We start from the raw sequence: 18,769 nt of genomic DNA on the forward strand, positions 1-18,769 counted from the left end.
CCCGTTGATTTCTTTTCTTATGTATGTACTGTCCTGCTGTTTATGATTCATTGTTATTACTCTGCGCAAAATTGTTAATTTTTTCAAAGTACTCAAAGTATTATCATTAACTTACCAAAATTTGGAAGTAACTGTTGTGGCCTATTTAACTGAAGGGGAATAGGGGGTGAATAGGGGGTGAGGCAAGAGAGAGTATGGAGAGAGTGTAATAATTTATTATGTGAATGTTATTCCCTCTACACAGTGTCTTTATTTATAGTAGAGAATAAGGAGAGGATTAACTTGTCCTCCAAGTAAATACAATCATATAGGAAGAGAATAACTAGTAACCAAATCTATCTAGGATTTCTCAATCCAAGAATATCTTTAACAGTTACGATATTATTTGTAAAACACTGCAATTCAAAACATGGCATGGCCAAAACTAAGGCTCCACAATTATCTTTCCGGTAGCATGGCCATCGCTGATCCTATCCCAAGCGTCCTCCGCCTTGGCCAAGGGATACTTTGAGTCAATTATAGTCTTCAGCTTCCCTTCTTTCACCAACTTAATAAGATACTCAAGGTTATCAGCCGTGGGAAATAAGAACAGTGGCACCAGTTGCTTCTTAGAAAAGGTAAGTTTCTTCAGTGCAACGCTAAACAGAGAGCTGGGGGTGGGAGTAACATCTATTACCTTACCGTTCGCACTCAAATTAGGCTCAAAAGTTGACCAAGGAATGCATGTTGCACAGTGGATCACAACATCATATTTTCGACCAGATGGACTCCTAAGAGCTGCACCTTCTGGGGTCTTGTAGTCAATAACCTCATCAGCCCCTAGGCTTTTGACCAGTTCAATGTTGCGGGCACCACAAGTGGCTGTAATATGAGTATTTCCGAGCTTTGCCAACTGAACCGCGTAGAGACCTACACCACCTGAAGCAGCTGTGATCAGGATGTTTGCTTGCTGACCACTTCCATCAAGCTTGATCCCAGCAGTTTGTGTAAGAGCCTGGTGAGCTGTGAGACCAGCAACGGGTAATCCTACAGCGTTGGCTGCTGAAACTTCCGATGGCCTTGCAACAGTTAAACTCTCCATTGTCACGGCAAATTCAGCTAGTCCACCTCCAGTCTTTGATTCATTGTCGAAGAACAGAATGAGACAAAAAGGGACATGGTATGTATCAATGAATGATGCATCAGATATCTAGGTGACACATTCTGTCACTGGGTTTGCATATTAAGCACACCAAAAGTGGTTTTTACAAGCAATAGTTCAGTCTCATGCCGACTGGAATGACACTAGGGAAAGAGGCACACAAAGTCGATGAAGGGCTAACGAGGGTTTACAAATACAACAATTCAGATTGGAACAAATGGATTCAACTTTTCAAATTAGTAGATACTTATTCAGATATCATTGATGAAAATAATAGTTCTAAATTAAGTTAAATCCATCAATATGCATGTTTCCTAGATGTATGTGGAGCCTAAAAGATGCTATTTCCAAAACATGATATGGAAGCTTAATTCCCTTTTTCTGAATTATGTTATCCTTTCAGTTAAATTTTAATTCGCCGAAAACGAAGACTAAATTTGAAGAATTTCAAGTGAAACAGAGAAATTGAGCTAGTATACAAGGGAACTTACAAGAGTGTTAACCTTTCCAACAACTTTGTCACCAGGTTTGAATTTTTTTACTCCAGGTCCTACCTTTACAACCTTTCCTGCCACATCAATACCTGTTCCGAGTTCCACCAATGAATATCTTCAGTTAACAAAACGACTTCTCACAAAATGTGGTCCTGTGAAAACTTCTACATAAAACATGTTAAGAAATGCATCCCACCCTTTCCCCTTGAAGAACTCGAAAAACTATGCTATAATATCAGTGTTTACGTAAGAATCTCTCCCCGGAAAACACACAAATTCTCCAGAAGTTTATTAGATGAAATGAACAAGAAACAGCACATTCAAATGCAAAGTATTAGCGTGTTTAAGCATTTATCTAACATTCGTACTACTTTTCCAGAAGAAGATCAAATAATACATGGAATGAAGCATAATTACGTAAAGAGTTATAAATGGATCCCCTAAGTAGCAGCGTCTCAAGACAGCCAAACCAAATTACCAGGTATGTGCGGAAACCTGCGAGGCAGCAAAGGCCAGAGCATGCCTTTCTGAGCTTTCCAATCAATTGCGTTTAGACTAGTTGCCTCCAATTTCAGCAGCACCTCATCTTTTTTCGGATTTGGAATTGGAACTTCAACATGCTGCAATAAGGCCAATGTCATGACAAGAATGTGTTCTGCAAAGTTCTTCAAAGCAAAAGCGGCAAAATGCAATGTATCCACATAATACACCAACAACTTTGTTTAACAAAACCTAGTAATGGAGTAAATCCCTGTTACTATTTCTTTCATCATGTGATTCAGATAAAAACAATAAAAGTAAAAGATAAAACCTCTTCCTTTATCCTTTCCTTCCCAACATTGCAATGACTCAATCAAGTACTCGTATTCCAAGTGGGATTGCAGTTATTAAACTGAAAATATGACTTCACCCGTGAAACATAGATTTTTCTTCTAAAACCCGACATAATTGTTTTACTTGATTAAAGCCCGGCAATTAGGATCCCCATAAGCATATTCCTTAATTAAGCTTGAATTCAAATATTTTACATGTTTGCAATGGCTATATTATCCCTAATAACAATTGGATTGAGACATTTATTTTCCTATTCTATATTATCCCTAAATGGGTACATTAATGATATATAAATAGACAAAACATTATGAAACTCATTGAAGGCGCAAAACAAGGAGTAAATCTTTGATATTGACATGATTGGAGAATACTTGAAATTTTGTAAAATGATTGCAGTAATGGGTCAACTATTTCTCTAGCTTGCAACTCATATTAAATTTTGGGTTTTATTTAGAGGTTAAGAAGTGCACGGGTATATTGAACTTCCAAAAAAAAAAATAACAAACAAGTGAGTTTGGGTTTATGAAATAAGAGTTACAAGTCTATAAACAACCTTTAAACCAGAAGTTCCGCCCCCATAGTTGTCGTACTGAACCGCATGCATGGTCTCATTGGCCATAGTCTCTCAGTTGTAAGTCCAACTAACGTTTCGAAGAGCCGCAGAAACTTGAAGCTCCTCCCTCCCGGATTCTATGAAGTGCAGAGCTTATGCTAGTACAGCAATGGAATCATTAGTCCATGTCTAATGTGGAATAAACTAATACACGTGATTCATAAGGATGTTGACCATGTCTATTGTGGAACAAACTAATACACGTGATGTTGACTCGTTGGCCCAACTAATTCACGTGATCATAATGATGTGGGCGGTACAATAGATACATGGTCTCCATGTTAAATAGACAATATGTAGTCCATGTTAAATAGACAATACGACAAGTAGATGGTCCCTATGTTAAATAGACAATACGTATGTGGTTCATATGTTAAATATACAATAAGTGGATGCAGTGGTGATGCCAAGATTTGCCGAGAAGAGGGGTGAAATTCAAGAGAGTGCAAGATTCAATCGAAAGCGGTTGCTTTTATATTGGAGAGTGCAAAGTTTTGAGTCAATATTTATAGCAGAAAATAATATCTACACCAAAACGGTTGTAAGCGATAATATCAAAGTCAATGTAATAAACTTAAATTGGCTAAGATTATATTCCAATAAAAAACGCTAGTCAGGCAACGGGCTGGAACCTAGTAGCTAGGCACCTAGGCGAGATCTAGACAAGAGCCCAGTAGGATTTAAATGAATTTCTTTTTGTAAAATGATTGCAGTAATGGGTCAACTATTTCTCTAGCTTGCAACTCATATTAAATTTTGGGTTTTATTTAGAGGTTAAGAAGTGCACGGGTATATTGAACTCCCGAAAAAAAAAAGATAGGTGAGTTTACGTTTATGAAATAAGAGTTACAAGTCTATAAACAACCTATAAACCAGAAGGTCCGCCGTCATAGTTGTCGTACTGAACCGCGTGCAAGGTCTCATTGGCCATTGTCTCTCAGTTGTAAGTCCAACCAACGTTCAAAAGAGCCGCAGAAACTTAAAGCTCTTCCCTCCCGGATTTTATCAAATACAGAGCTTATGCTAGTACAGCAATAGACTCATTAGCCCATGTCTATAGTGGAACAAATAATACGCGTGATTCGTAATGATGTTGACTGATTGACCCTTGTCTATTGTGGAACAAATACATGTGATTCATGGGCTATAGTGGAACAAATAATGCGTGATTCATAATGATGTTGACTGATTGATCCTTGTCAATCATGGAACAAATACACATGATTCATATTGATGTAGACTGTAATTTCAGTATATGGTCCCCATTGTAAATGTACAGTACATATGTGGTCCACATGTTAAATAGACGATCAATAAGTATATGGTCCCTATGTTAAATAGACAGCATGTATGTTGTCCATATGTTAAATATACAATAAGTGTATGCAGTGGCAAAACTAGGATTTACCGAGAAGAGAGGTGAAATTCAAAATAGTGCAAGATTCAATCGAAACAGTTGCTTTTATATTGGGAGAGTGTAAAGTTTTGAGTCAATATTCATAGCAGAAAATAATCTCTCCACCAAAACCGTTGTAAGCGGTAATATCAAAGTCAATATAATAAGCTTAAATTGGCTAGGTTTATATTCTAAAAAAAAACGCTAGTCAAACAGCGGACTGGAACCTAGTAGCTAGGCGCCTAGGAGAAATCTAGGCAGGAGCCTAGTGGGATTTAAATGAATTTCTTTTATCATTATAAGCCTATTTGATTAAACGATCTAGGGTTTAGAGAGAGAGGGGACCGGCTATGGTTAGAGAGAAGAGAGAGTGATTTAATTGTGAGGTGTGTTTGATTCAACCCATTGTGGTTCATATGTTAAATAGACGATACAATAAGTCCCCATGTTAAATGTACAGTACGTATGTGGTCCATAGACTTGGCATTCGTGTCATGTTTTTCGTATTCGTGTCGATTTCGTGTCATACCCGATATCTTAACGGGTCGTGTCGTGTAACACCCGTTAAAATAAACGGGTAAAATGATCCGATCTGAAATCGACCCGATAATATAAACAGGTAATATGACCCGACCTGTTACCCATTAAGGAAAATATATTTTAAACCAATAAATAATCAAATGAAAAACATAATACTAAATACGTATATACATACTATATTGTCACATCCAAAACATAAAAACGCATTTTTCTTTTAAGTATATTTTCACTTACCTAAAGTCTTTAATAGTTTTTAATTAATGTAGAAGTGTAAAAAAATATAGAAAAAAATATATAAACGCTCGTAATGACAAGCTTTACAACTTTCATGAAGAGCTTAACTTCGAAATTTGCTACTATAATCATATAAATCATATATCAAAATTTAACCGTTGATTGTTGTTTACATTTACGCTTCATTGTTCTCATCAAATTTTGTTTTTTCAGATTTTCTTTTTTGAAAACTTGATCTATTAGAGGATGCATGAAGATAAACGGTTTGGATCGTTAATATTATATTTAGAGTTTTACGATTAGTAAAAATATTGCTTGATGTTTATAAAGTTTCTACAAACTATATGACATCGACTCATATTTCAGTTAACCGTAAATATCGAAATGTGATATCAAAGATATGAACCGTTCATCTTCTTACATCTGCTAGATAATCATGTTAAAAAGAAAATTTTTAAAATAAAATTCAGTAAGAAGAATAAAGTGTAAATGACAATCGACAGTTAAATATAAATTTAAGGTTTATAAATTATAGTGTCGGATTTCGAAGCTGACCCGTCATGAAAGTTGTAAAGTTTGTCACTATGAGTGATTTTATTTTTTATTTTTTACACTTCTACAATAATTATTATTAATTTTATTAATTTTGTCCTCAAATAAAAAATATTATTCGTGAAGGTTTGGAGGATTTTAAAAATCTAAACGATAATGTAAGTGTAACAATTATCTACTCGTGGAGGAATAATGATGAATTACAAGTGTTTATATATTCTTTCACATTTTTCATACTTGTATGTATGTCTTCTTAGTTCTTGCATATACAAATACTATATTAGTTTATTTTAATTTTGGACAACAACGTGTTAAGTAAAATTTATAGTCCTGGTGAATCATACGATGGTGGTAAAAGGGAGACTAAAATTCCTCTGTGAGTTTTCCTGGCTCCCAAAAATGTGGACTACCATGACGAAGCCAATTAGTCCCTTTTTTGAAAGAAAAAAATACACATGATTCATGTTAATATAATAAAATTAGTATTTTGTCGATCTTGTATTTCCACAAACTAATTCATGTTATCTGTATTTTTTTGATCTTGTATTTCCACAAACTAATACACTACTACGAAACCATTTACTACTGTCGCTATGATAACTGACAAGAAACGTATATTACTATCAGATATTAAGCAAAATTCGACAGAAAATGGATGCAGTGGCGGTTATAATAAGTGACATAATTGCTAGCGTTAGGAAATGAATTTTCCAACAGAAAATACTCTAAAATAGACAGAAATTGTGTCGGATATAACCAACAGAGAATACATTAATACTGAATAAATCAGAGCATTCTCTGTCGGATAAAACCAACAGAAAATATATTAATAAAAAGAAATATAAACCACTTTCTGAATCATTTCTTTCCCTTTCAAGTTAGCCTTCCCTGCATTCATTGCATTTTCCAGCTTTGAGATATGCAACGTTCCTCTAAGGTACACCATATTCTTCATTTCTTCAAGTTTGTTTCCTATTTCGCAGCTAACCTGAATATATTTATAGAAAGAAGTTTGACCCCCAACAACAAGAAAAGGATTGGAAAGACAGATAAATATATTTGAAAAAGAAAAGAAAAGACAAATCGGAAATCTAGGCAAGTTATGCAACCGCCTACACTACTCCCCGGGGGTTACAGTTCAGGCAGTGCTCCTGTTCTCCGACACTCTCCTTTCTTCACCACCTTTATCATCACAAACCTTGTCTCGCTGATCAGCTCATTGTCTTTTCTCGTCACGTTTCTCTCGATCTTGACATCTCAATTTGAGTACAAAAACTTCCATCAATCTCTTCTGCTCAGGCTGCATTTAGGATTTGCCTTTCTTTTCTTCTCGCTAGTGACGACCAAGGAAGAAAATATCGGTAATATCGGAAATATCGGTAGTCTGAAAACACGGAAATATCGATGGAAATATCGGGATAATATCGATATCGATAAAAATTACATGGAAACCACGGAAATTGTAAGAAAAACTTGGAAATTTTTATTGAAACTTTGCAGGATGTTTATTTAGTCAATTATCTATTAGTTTATCACAAAAAATTGGAAGGAAATGCATTGCATGATGGATTTAACTGATTTAAGTTGATTATATAGCGAACTGGCAAACATTTTGAATGTAGAAAATATGTAGTAATTAATGAAAGAAGTTTAAACACACCATAATTATTTATATATAATGAATTAGTACAATATTTTACACTTTATACATTGCATGGTAAGATACATGAGTGACTTAGTACCACATAGAGTTCCTATGAGGTTCAAAATTTTCACTATCTTCATCATCTCTATTTGTAGAGTAAGTGTATTGTGAAGAGTAGTCAGCAACCATGACAATGGTTTTCAAGAACCAAAACCCAAAAGTCAATAGGAAACCGAATACTTCGGTATTTTTCGGGATTACCAAACAAATGGGATTTGGAAACCAATCCCATATCGAAAATTTCGGTATTTTTCGGGATGGGATTCCCGAACTTCAGGATGGTTTTGGTTTGGGATTTTTCGGTTTGGTTTGGGATTTTCGGGAATTTTTTCCAGCCGTACCATGTAAGTGACCAAATAAAAAATAGAAAAATTAAAAACCACATGCCATTAACTAAGTAATTAATTGACACAATTTAAAATATAATACCACAAAAAATTTGGAATATGTGCAAATTTGTTTCTTGTAAAAAGAATTCAAAACAAAACAATATATATAAATATAGTAGCATATTATCACAACAACCATAAGTGATATGGTGGTTAAGGCGTTAAGAGTCAAATGGGAGGGGGTTCGAATCCCTTTAGTTTCAAAATTGAGACTTTTCAGAAAATTTTAAGAATTTTTGGATGTCATATCGCGAAAATATCGCGATATTATAACTAATATCGCGATATTACCAATAATATCGATAATATCGCGATATTTGGACGAAAACTCATTAGATACTCATTAAAATATCGGTAACCGAAAAAAACGAAAATATCGGCGATATTTCGCCGATATTTTCGATATTTAAATCCATGGTGACGACCAGGCTCTCATTCATTGCTACAGTTGTGCTCTTGATTCATCTCGATGAGGAATTAACAACGTCTCTCCTTTACGTTGTTGCCTTTTTTCCTGTGTTTGTATTTGGGCTCATATAACAACTTTGTATTTGGGCTCATACAACAACTTCCTTTGTATGCTGGATTTTCTCATGCTTTGATATTTCTATTTAAGAAAGTTAAGAAGTTTATAATTTCTATTTAAAACACAAACTGAACGTAATACAAATAATTTAAAACGTACTGGTTTTGAAATGTTGCTTCTCGAATTGTTTATCCATGGTGATTGAAGCGAGAATGAGAAGGGGAGAAGAGAAGGAGAATGAAATGAAGAGAGGAGAAAAGGGAGAAGGAAGGGAGAAGGCACCGGTGCAAGGAAGAGATTGAGGGGTTTTATTTTGGAAAATTTTCATTACTGCCGGTTATAATCGATAGAAAAAAATGGCGGCAAAAATCCCCCAAAATTTTAAAAGGAAAACTAATGAAAAGGGCTTGAAAACTTTGAGTTTTAATGATAAGAACAAAATAAAGGGTAAAGTGAATAGTACCAGAATTGACTTTTTAGTGTAAAAATATGGTTTTTCGTTAAAGTGAACAGTACCAGGTGCTTTTCGTTAAAGTTCCCAATTTTAAATCCCCCCCCCCCAAATTTTGTTACGATTTAAAAAAATAAAATAAATTGAACGGAGATATGCATTCTACGAAACTAGTTTCCATGATCTAACCGCCAAACATGTTTGTAGATACTACAAGATCGCATACATAAAAAATCGCAAAAAAATAATAATAATAATAAGAGATTAGGTAATAGAACAAAAGTTTTTTACGGTTATAAACGAAAAATCACAATTTAACGGTTATTTTAGCTCCGGTTTTGATGATTTTTTTACAGCTACACTCATCGACCCTATAAGAATTCAATGAACGAATTCGATCTTCAATTTAAAATATTTACACTAGTGGATACCACAAAATCTTATTTTATACTTAATGGAAGTACAATATTAACTCTAAGTGTTTGTTTAATCTACCGTTTTGACGTGATATGCATTCTACGAAACTTTTTTCAACGATCCAACCATCAAACATATTTGTACACACTCCGAGATAGCATACGTAAAAAATCATAAAAAATAAACATTCAAAGATTACGTAATGGAACAAAAGTTTTCAACGGTTATAAACAAAAAATCACAATTTAACGGTTATTTTAGTTCTGATTTTAATGATTTTTTACAGCTACACTGCTCGACCCTATAAGAATGTCATAAATAAATTTGATCTTCAATTTAAAATATTTATACTAGTGGATACCACAAAATCTTAATTTATACTTAATGGAAGTAAAACATTAACTATTTAAGTGTTTATTTAATCTACCGTTTTGACGTGATATATATTCTACAAAACTTTTTTCAATGATCTAACCATCAAACTTGTTTGTACACACTCCGAGATCGCATACGTAAAAAATAAAAAAAAACAAACATTCAGAGATTAGGTAATAGAACAAAAAATTTCGACGATTATAAACGAAAAATCACAATTTAACTTTTATTTTAGCTCCGATTTTGATGATTTTTTTACAGATACACTCCTCGACCCTATAAGAATGTATTGAACGAATTCGATTTCATTTAAAATATTTACACTAGTGGATACCACAAATCTTATTTTAAACTTGATGGGGAAGTATAATATATTAACTCTAAGTGTTTGTTTAATCTACCGTTTTGATGCGATACGCATTCTATGAAATGTTTTTCAATGATCCAACCATCAAAATTGTTTGTACACACTCCGAGATCGCATACGTAAAAAATCGCAAAAAACAAAGATTTAGAGATTAGGTAATGGAACAAAAGTTTACGATGGTTATAAACAAAAAATCACAATTTAACGGTTATTTTAGCTCTGATTTTGATGACTTTCTACTGCTACACTCCTTCACCCCTATAAGAATGCAATGAATGAATTCGATCTTCAATTTAAAATATTTACTCTAGTGGATAAATCTTATTTTATACCTAATGGAAGTATAACATTAACTCTTAAGTGTTTGTAAAATCTATCAATTTGATAGGATATGCATTCTACGAAACTAGTTTCAACGATCCAATCGTCAAACACGTTTGTATATACTTTGAGATAGCATGTGTGAAAAATCGCAAAAAAAAAAACAAAAACATTCAGAGATTAGGTAATGGGACCCTGAGTGAAAAAAAAAAAAAACATTCAGAGATTATTCTAGCAGCCGCCCAAAATTTTGCTTTGTTTGTGTCGGTTATATCCGACAAGGCCATGAGTGAAAAAAAATATTTAAACCATGTGTTTATTTATTTTTAATCAATATAACATTTTAAAATAATAAAATAGTCAATTTATGTAGGTTATAACCACCAGAATACTAAAATAATAACCGCTAGAAACTAAAATAATAAAATAGTCAATTTATGTCGGTTATAACCACCACCATTAACTTAAAAACTGTCGGAATATGTTAAAAATATTTATAAAAAAAAGAATTCAAAAATACTAGCGGTTATAATAATTTTATGGCTATTGCATCCGACAGTAAATATCCGTCAGGAATTTATGTCGAATATAACCGACAGGATTTCATTGTTATTCAACACTAACTGAGTGATGTGTCAGATATCTTTTATCCGACATAATGACTTATTAAACCACCACCATCATCCGACACCTAAAGCTAATATTGTAGTAGTGATACACACGTTATATGTAGTCAGTATTTTGTTGATCTTGTATTCTTGTTGAAATTTCATCTTCTAGAAAATTATGTTGGCCTGTCATATTTTTGAGACACTTAACCTAACTTTTTGATAAAGTTGCACATTTCGAGAAACGAAAACTATAATGAACAACTAGCATTTGCCTACACACTTTGTGTGTATGAACACGTATTTTTTAGAAAATGAGAAGGAGAGAGAGAGAGAACGTGAGGGGAGTGGGAGGTTTTTTTTTTTTGTTTTTTGTTTTATTTTAAATATTGAAGGTATTTTAACATTACCTATAGGTGAGGCTTCAACAAAAAAACAGTAAAATTTGGACCTGTGAAATTACATTATTGCTCATCATTTTTTATTGTGAGATAGAAGACTAAGTAGTCTTTTCACCCTCTTTTGGTTGACAAAGAGGTTTTCATTAATTAATAGAGATAAGAATGAAAAAATAACAGAAAAAATAAAAACTTTAAGGAAAAATTAATATCTGATTCCTAGTTTTTTATTTCATATATTAACTGAGACCTTATTAGTTTTTAGATTTTGATCAAAGTCCCTAGCATTCATCTATTAATAAATTACATGTCAGTTACATTATTTTTTTAAATACAAATTAGTAATTGATTTAGGGTTTTAATGCTGACATCCTTATTAAACTCCTAATTAATTTTCAATTCAAAAAATTTTCAAAATATAAAAAATAAAATTAGAATAAGTTTGTACCCATTAATGTTTTATAAAAAAAAATTTCAATTTTTTAATCTTACATGTAACCATTTATATAATTCTTCTATTTCTCTAATCTTAAATGTACTTATTCTTAGATATACCAATTTGTTATCTATAAAATGTACCTTTTTATATATATATATATATATATATAATTCATTCAATCTTTTTTTTAATTCATTTTTTAAATTTATATGGGTACATTCTATTTCGTTGATTTGAGAATGAATTTATGTCAAGTTTAATAGAAGAAATTTAATATGTACCCATGTTTTGGTGCAATAATTTTTTTGTTAGTTTTGATGAACGTACCCATGTATGTGTGTGCACACACAGACACACACACACAATATATATTGGAGAGTATAATTTATCTTTAATATTTTTTTATCCCATAAATTATAGGTTTTATTTAAATCTCATTAATATAAATAACTACAAATTTCATTTTTAATTTAAAAATAAAATAACTACATTATTACATTAATGTCAGGAAGTTCGATAAAAAAACTGAAAATCACAAAAGTTTTAGTAAAAAAACATTGATAATTAGGGCCCACATCCAAAGTCTCCCAAAATTTAATGACTGAGGCAATATTGGATTCAAAATTTAAACTTTGGCTCTTTTAATTTAAAAACCTAAATTTTTAAAATAGAAATTTTAGCGCGTGAGCAAATTTCAGTTGATTCATGGAGATATTTCATTGAACACTTAGTGAGTTTGTTGTCGTCAGATGAACCATATTACGAATATGTTAACATATATTAACATTTGCTAAAGCTATATAATGAGTGCTATTGATAGCATTCGTGGTTAGATTTTGCTTCGTGATCATAGCAAAGCTTCAACAAGTTCTGAACTCAATTGCTTTATTATATTCTATGTGTTTTCTTCAACAAAGTTAGGCTGAAAGAATCGTTCACATAACATATTTGTCTCCTGAACAAGTCTTTCTTCCTTAATTTTTCAATATTGACAAAACAACAAAACAAAAAAAACAAAAAAACAAAAAAAACAAAAAAACAAAAAAAAAGCTACGAGATAATCATACTAACTGAACAAGTTGCTCCCATACAACGGTTATCAGTGTTGACTCGTCACGCACACAAAGCTTTTGAACAACTATAACAAAAAAGGCCCACATTTCTCAAACTGTCTCGGAAGTTCGACTACCATGGCGGAGAGCTTATGCACGCGGTTCAAGTACAACCTGCTATGGAAGTGTTTAAAGAATGAGAAAAAGTGGTGATTCGTTAAGTAAATTTTATGTTTGTTGCAAACATTGTTTTAAAAACTTCCATCTAAGTGCTACTCGGCTAGTCACTACCCCGATTAATCCCTAAACCTTTGAAAATAAAAATGGCACCTAGACCTACCTAAGCACCTACCTAGATCGCCTAAGCGCCCTAGCCCACCCAAACCCACCTAAGTCGTGACTCACTTAGAAAATAAATAACTTTCGTTTTGCTTTTTATTTTTTTCAATAAATTGTAAGAGACTAGTCGAATACTTAGATTAACACATATTAAATGCTTGTTCTCCATGTTTTTATTATGATTCAATACTTTATAATATGTATGTCATTCTATATTGTAGTTTATCGTGAAAGTATATTTTTTTTAAGTATAAGCGTAGACACTTATTTATACGATATATAATAAATTTACTTAAATTTATTTAGTCCGCCTAGGCCCTTGCCTAGCCGTCTAGCATCTGACCCCAGGCCACCGCCTGGCCTAGCGTGTTTTAGAACTTTAGTTGCAATACATTGAGGTTCCGATCCCCGCCCTGAAGAAGAATGAGGTTTTGCTGAAATTGGAAGCAGATAGTCTTCAACCAGTTGATTGGAAAATCAGAAAGGAGAGCAGCGGCCTCTTTTCCCCGGCAAATTCCCTCAAATACCTGGGAATTCTGTTTCTCATGTCATTTGTGATGTTTTTATAATTTTTTATCTTCAACATTCGTAAATAAAACTTATGCCAGAACACTAAATATAATCTCTCACCCATTTCGTAAGTGCTCCACCATTTCGTAAGTGCTCTCAACATTTTATATTGTTTTTTTTATAAAGATAATAAGACAAAAATGAATAGTAATATAAAATGTTGACGTGCTTTAACCGTGACCACACAAACAGGAGAGCATGGAAACAAAGAGGGCAGACAATCCTTGTCCAAATGAAAAACCTCGAAACATTTTGGTCTCCCAGGCATTTGAGGCAAGACAGAGTGTAATGATTTTGGTCTCCCAGTATGGAGAGAGTAATGATTTATTATGTGAATGTTACTCTTTATTTATAGTCCAGAATAAGGAGAGGATTAACTTGTCCTTCAAGTAAATACAATCCTATAGGAAAAGTATAACTAGCAACCAAATCTATCTCGGATTTCTCAACCCAAGAATATCTATAACTTACGATATTATTTGTAAAACACTGCAATTCAAAACATGGCATGGCCAAAACTAAGGCTCCACAATTATCTTTCCGGTAGCATGGCCATCGCTGATCCTATCCCAAGCGTCCTCCGCCTTGGCCAGGGGATACTTTGAGTCAATTATAGTCTTCAGCTTCCCTTCTTTCACCAACTTAATAAGATACTCAAGGTTATCAGCCATGGGAAATAAGAACAGTGGCACCAGTTGCTTCTTAGAAAAGGTAAGTTTCTTCAGTGCAACGCTAAACAGAGAGCTGGGGGTGGGAGTAACATCTATTACCTTACCGTTCGCACTCAAATTAGGCTCAAAAGTTGACCAAGGAATGCATGTTGCACAGTGGATCACAACATCATATTTTCGACCAGATGGACTCCTAAGAGCTGCACCTTCTGGGGTCTTGTAGTCAATAACCTCATCAGCCCCTAGGCTTTTGACCAGTTCAATGTTGCGGGCACCACAAGTGGCTGTAATATGAGTATTTCCGAGCTTTGCCAACTGAACCGCATAGAGACCTACACCACCTGAAGCAGCTGTGATCAGGATGTTTGCTTGCTGACCACTTCCATCAAGCTTGATCCCTGCAGTTTGTGTAAGAGCCTGGTGAGCTGTGAGACCAGCAACGGGTAATCCTACAGCGGTGGCTGCTGAAACTTCCGGTGGCCTTGCAACAGTTAAACTCTCCATTGTCACGGCAAATTCAGCTAGTCCACCTCCAGTCTTTGATTCATTGTCGAAGAACAGAATGAGACAAAAAGGGACATGGTATGTATCAATGAATGATGCATCAGATATCTAGGTGACACATTCTGTCACTGGGTTTGCATATTAAGCACACCAAAAGTGGTTTTTACATGCAATAGTTCAGTCTCATGCCGACTGGAATGACACTAGGGAAAGAGGCACACAAAGTCAATGAAGGGTTAACGAGGGTTTACAAATACAACAATTCAGATTGGAACAAATGGATTCAACTTTTCAAATTAGTAGATACTTATTCAGGTATCATTGATGAAAATAATAGTTCTAAATTAAGTTAAATCCATCAATATGCATGTTTCCTAGATGTATGTGGAGCCTAAAAGATGCTATTTCCAAAACATGATATGGAAGCTTAATTCCCTTTTTCTGAATTATGTTATCCTTTCAGTTAAATTTTACTTCGCCGAAAACGAAGACTAAATTTGAAGAATTTCAAGTGAAACAGAGAAAATGAGCTAGTATACAAGGGAACTTACAAGAGTGTTAACCTTCCCAACAACTTTGTCACCAGGTTTGAATTTTTTTACTCCAGGTCCTACCTTTACAACCTCTCCTGCCACATCAATACCTGTTCCGAGTTCCACCAATGAATATCTTCAGTTAATAAAACGACTTCTCACAAAATGCGGTCCTGTGAAAACTTCTACATAAAACATGTTAAGAAATGCATCCCACCCTTTCCCTTTGAAGAACTCGAAAAACTATGCTATAATATCGATGTTTACGTAAGAATCTCTCCCCGGAAAACACACAAATTCCACTCCAGAAGTTTATTAGATGAAATGAACAAGAAACAGGTGTTTAAGCATTTATCGAACATTCGTACTACTTTTCAAGAAGAAGATCAAATAATACATGGAATGAAGCATAATTACGTAAAGAGTTATAAACACAAAATGGATCCCCTAAGTAGCAGCGTCTCAAGACAGCCAAACCAAATTACCAGGTATGTGCGGAAACCTGCGAGGCAACAAAGGCCAGAGCATGCCTTTCTGAGCTTTCCAATCAATTGCGTTTAGACTAGTTGCCTCCAATTTCAGCAACACCTCATCTTTTTTCGGATTTGGAATCGGAACTTCAACATGCTGCAATAAAGGCCAATGTCATGACAAGAATGTGTTCTGCAAAGTTCTTCAAAGCAACAAAGTATCCACATAATAGACCAACAACTTTGTTTAACATTTCATAAGCATATACAAATGGTAATTTTCTCGATAACAAAACCAAGTAACTGAGTAAATCCCTGTTACTATTTCTTTCATCATGTGATTCAGATAAAAATAATAAAAGTAAAAGATAAAACCTCTTCCTTTATCCTTTCCTTCCCAACATCGCAATAACTCAATCAAGTACTCGTATTCCAAGTGGGATTGCAGTTATTAAACTGAAAATATGACTTCACCCCTAGAACATAGATCTTTTATCTAAAACCCGACATACTTGTTTTACTTGATTAAACCCCAATAATTAGGATCCCCATAAGCATATTCCTTAATTAAGCTTGAATACAAATATTTTACATGTTTCCAATGGCTATATTATCCCTAATAACAATTGGATTTAGACATTTCTTTTCCTATTCTATATTATCCCTAAATGGGTACATTAATGATATATAAATAGACAAACATTATGAAACTCATTGAAGGCGCAAAACAAGGAGTAAATCTTTGATATTGACATGATTGGAGAATACTTGCAATTTTGTAAAATGATTGCAACTCATATTAAATTTTGGATTTTATTTTGAGGTTAAGAAGTGCACGGGTATTGAACTCCCGGAAGAAAAAAAAAAATACAGGTGAGTTTACGTTTATGAAATAAGAGTTACAAGTCTATAAACAACCTTTAAACCAGAAGTTCCGCCGCCATAGTTGTCGTACTGAACAGCGTGCATGGTCTCATTGGCCATAGTCTCTCAGTTGTAAGTCCAACCAACGTTCCGAAGAGCCGCAGAAACTTGAAGCTCCTCCCTCCCGGATTCTATCAAATACAGAGCTTATGCTAGTACAGCAATAGACTCATTAGCCCATGTCTATAGTGGAACAAATATACGCGTGATTGATTGATGTTCACTGATTGACCCTTGTCTATTGTGGAACAAAGACACGGGATTCATGGGCTATAGTGGAACAAATAATACGCGTTATTCATAATGATGTTGACTGATTGACCCTTGTCTGTCGTGGAACAAATACACGTGATTCATATTGATGTAGACAGTACAATCAGTATATGGTTTACAGTACGTATGTGGTCCACATGTTAAATAGACGATCAATAATTACATGGTCCCTATGTTAAATAGACACGTAAGAGCAAGTCCACCCCTAAGGACTTTGCGTCAGCACCCAGCGTATTTATCCACCCAAGTGAACAGTAATAGACCCCAATAAACAGTAATAGGCTAAAGCAGCTCCACCCCTAAAAATGGACTGGCACCCAGCCCATCTAATATTATATTATTTTATTCATATCAATTAATATTTTATCATTTAATTTATTTTTTCTTCCTTTCTTTGTCCGGTCCTCACCCTTTTATTCTCTCTCTCTCTCTCTCTCTCTTTTCCAGCTCACTCCCGTGAGCTCTCTCTCTCTCTCTCCTTTTTCTCCATGTTTTCTTCTTCAAATGAGCACCCAGCACCTGAAATGGACCTCTTCCCCCAAAAATGGGAGGTCGCCGTGGAGGTGCTCCACACCAACGGATGGGATCTCGCCGGAGCTCCACACAAACGCTCACAGGCACCTCGTTGTCGTCTCCTCACCGGAGCTCGCCATGGAGGTGCTCCACACCCACGGAGTCGGATCTCGCCGTGGAGGTGCTCCACACCAACGCTCCTCAAAAAATGGACCTCCTCCTCCTCCGCATTACCCGGCTGGCGTCAGCATGAGTCAGATGTACCGGGCAACACCTCAGTCAATTTTGGACTGGGCTACAGACCAGCTTGCGCTGGGTGCCAGTCAATTGGGTCGGGTGGAGGGGTTTCACAGGGTGCTGGGCAGTTTTTTCAGCTGGGTGCTGGGCAAAATGCCCTCCGCTGGAACTGCTCTAAGTGGTCCATATGTTAAATATACAATAAGTGTATGCAGTAGCAGAACCGGGAAGAGATGGGAAATTCAAAATAATGCAAGATTCAATCGAAGTGGTTGCTTTTATATTGGAGAGTGTAAAGTTTTGAGTCAATATTCATAGTAGAAAAAAGTCTCTCCACCAAAACGGTTGTAAACGGTAATATCAAAACCAATGTAATAAGCTTATATTGGCTAGGTTTATATTCTAAAAATAGACGCTAGTCAAACAGCGGACTGGAACTTAGTAGCTAGGCGCCTAAGACAGATCTAGGCATGAGCCTAGTGGGATTTAAACGAATTTCTTTTATCATAAAATAAGCATTAAGTTGTAGGCCTATTTGATTGAACGATCTAGGGTTTAGAAAGAGAGAGGGAGCCGACTATATTAGGAGAAGAGAGAGTGATTTAATCGTGAGGTGTGTTTGATTCACACAATTGTGCCTTTATTTATAGTAGTAGGATAGGTAAAAACATTTTCCTTTAGGATTACAATATTTAATAGGTAATCAACCCCTGATATAAATATAAGATACATTCCCAGATTCCCTAAGATTTACACAATCACATTCCTATTCTAAATATGACTGCAACACTTTCCCTTGTAGCTAACGGGGGGAATACGTCTCCTCGTAATCACTCCCAAGGCGCTGAGAGAAGCCTTGCAATACGAGGTGTGCTTTGTATCG

General features: G+C 34.7%; 2 protein-coding genes and 1 long non-coding RNA gene across 6 annotated transcripts in view; 1 reads left to right on the plus strand and 2 right to left on the minus strand.

Annotated features, from left to right (window-relative positions):
* Window positions 1–193: 193 nt before the first annotated feature.
* Window positions 194–3,216, minus strand: LOC126622156 (chloroplast envelope quinone oxidoreductase homolog). Its single transcript, XM_050290820.1, has 4 exons — window positions 3,023–3,216; window positions 2,114–2,255; window positions 1,633–1,724; window positions 194–1,114 (listed from the first exon to the last, which is right to left on the minus strand). Exons 1-4 carry the CDS (start codon window positions 3,086–3,088, stop codon window positions 425–427), a joined length of 990 nt encoding a protein of 329 aa, XP_050146777.1. The 5' UTR covers window positions 3,089–3,216; the 3' UTR covers window positions 194–424.
* LOC126622162 (uncharacterized) lies at window positions 2,829–17,061 on the plus strand. Its single transcript, XR_007623350.1, has 2 exons — window positions 2,829–2,977; window positions 16,813–17,061. It is a non-coding gene; the product is annotated as an uncharacterized LOC126622162 (long non-coding RNA).
* LOC126622154 (chloroplast envelope quinone oxidoreductase homolog) overlaps window positions 14,085–18,769 on the minus strand; it is a 33,078-nt gene continuing 28,393 nt past the window's right edge. For 3 of the 4 annotated variants that reach the window (XM_050290819.1, XM_050290817.1, XM_050290818.1), the window contains 3 exons: window positions 15,955–16,096; window positions 15,488–15,579; window positions 14,085–14,969 (listed from right to left, as the gene is read on the minus strand). In XM_050290819.1, coding sequence (XP_050146776.1) covers window positions 14,280–14,969; window positions 15,488–15,579; window positions 15,955–16,096 — 924 coding nt within the window. In that variant the 3' untranslated portion in view covers window positions 14,085–14,279. Of the gene's footprint in view, window positions 14,970–15,487; window positions 15,580–15,954; window positions 16,097–16,857; window positions 17,007–18,769 lie in introns of those variants that run through there. The other variant, XM_050290816.1, reaches the window with a different exon arrangement.

Source organism: Malus sylvestris, chromosome 5, assembly GCF_916048215.2.
Source record: "Malus sylvestris chromosome 5, drMalSylv7.2, whole genome shotgun sequence".
NCBI lineage: Eukaryota > Viridiplantae > Streptophyta > Magnoliopsida > Rosales > Rosaceae > Malus > Malus sylvestris.

What these genes read in the sequence shown, in the direction of transcription:
- LOC126622156 (XM_050290820.1), bottom strand. Translation starts at nt 3,088, where the DNA reads ATGGCCAATGAGACCATGCATGCGGTTCAGTACGACAACTATGGGGGC. An exon ending in GCGGAACTTCTGGTTTAAAG is followed by an intron (nt 2,256 to 3,022) that starts GTTGTTTATAGA and finishes GCCTTATTGCAG; the next exon opens with CATGTTGAAGTTCCAATTCC. An exon ending in CAGGTTTCCGCACATACCTG is followed by an intron (nt 1,725 to 2,113) that starts GTAATTTGGTTT and finishes AACTCGGAACAG; the next exon opens with GTATTGATGTGGCAGGAAAG.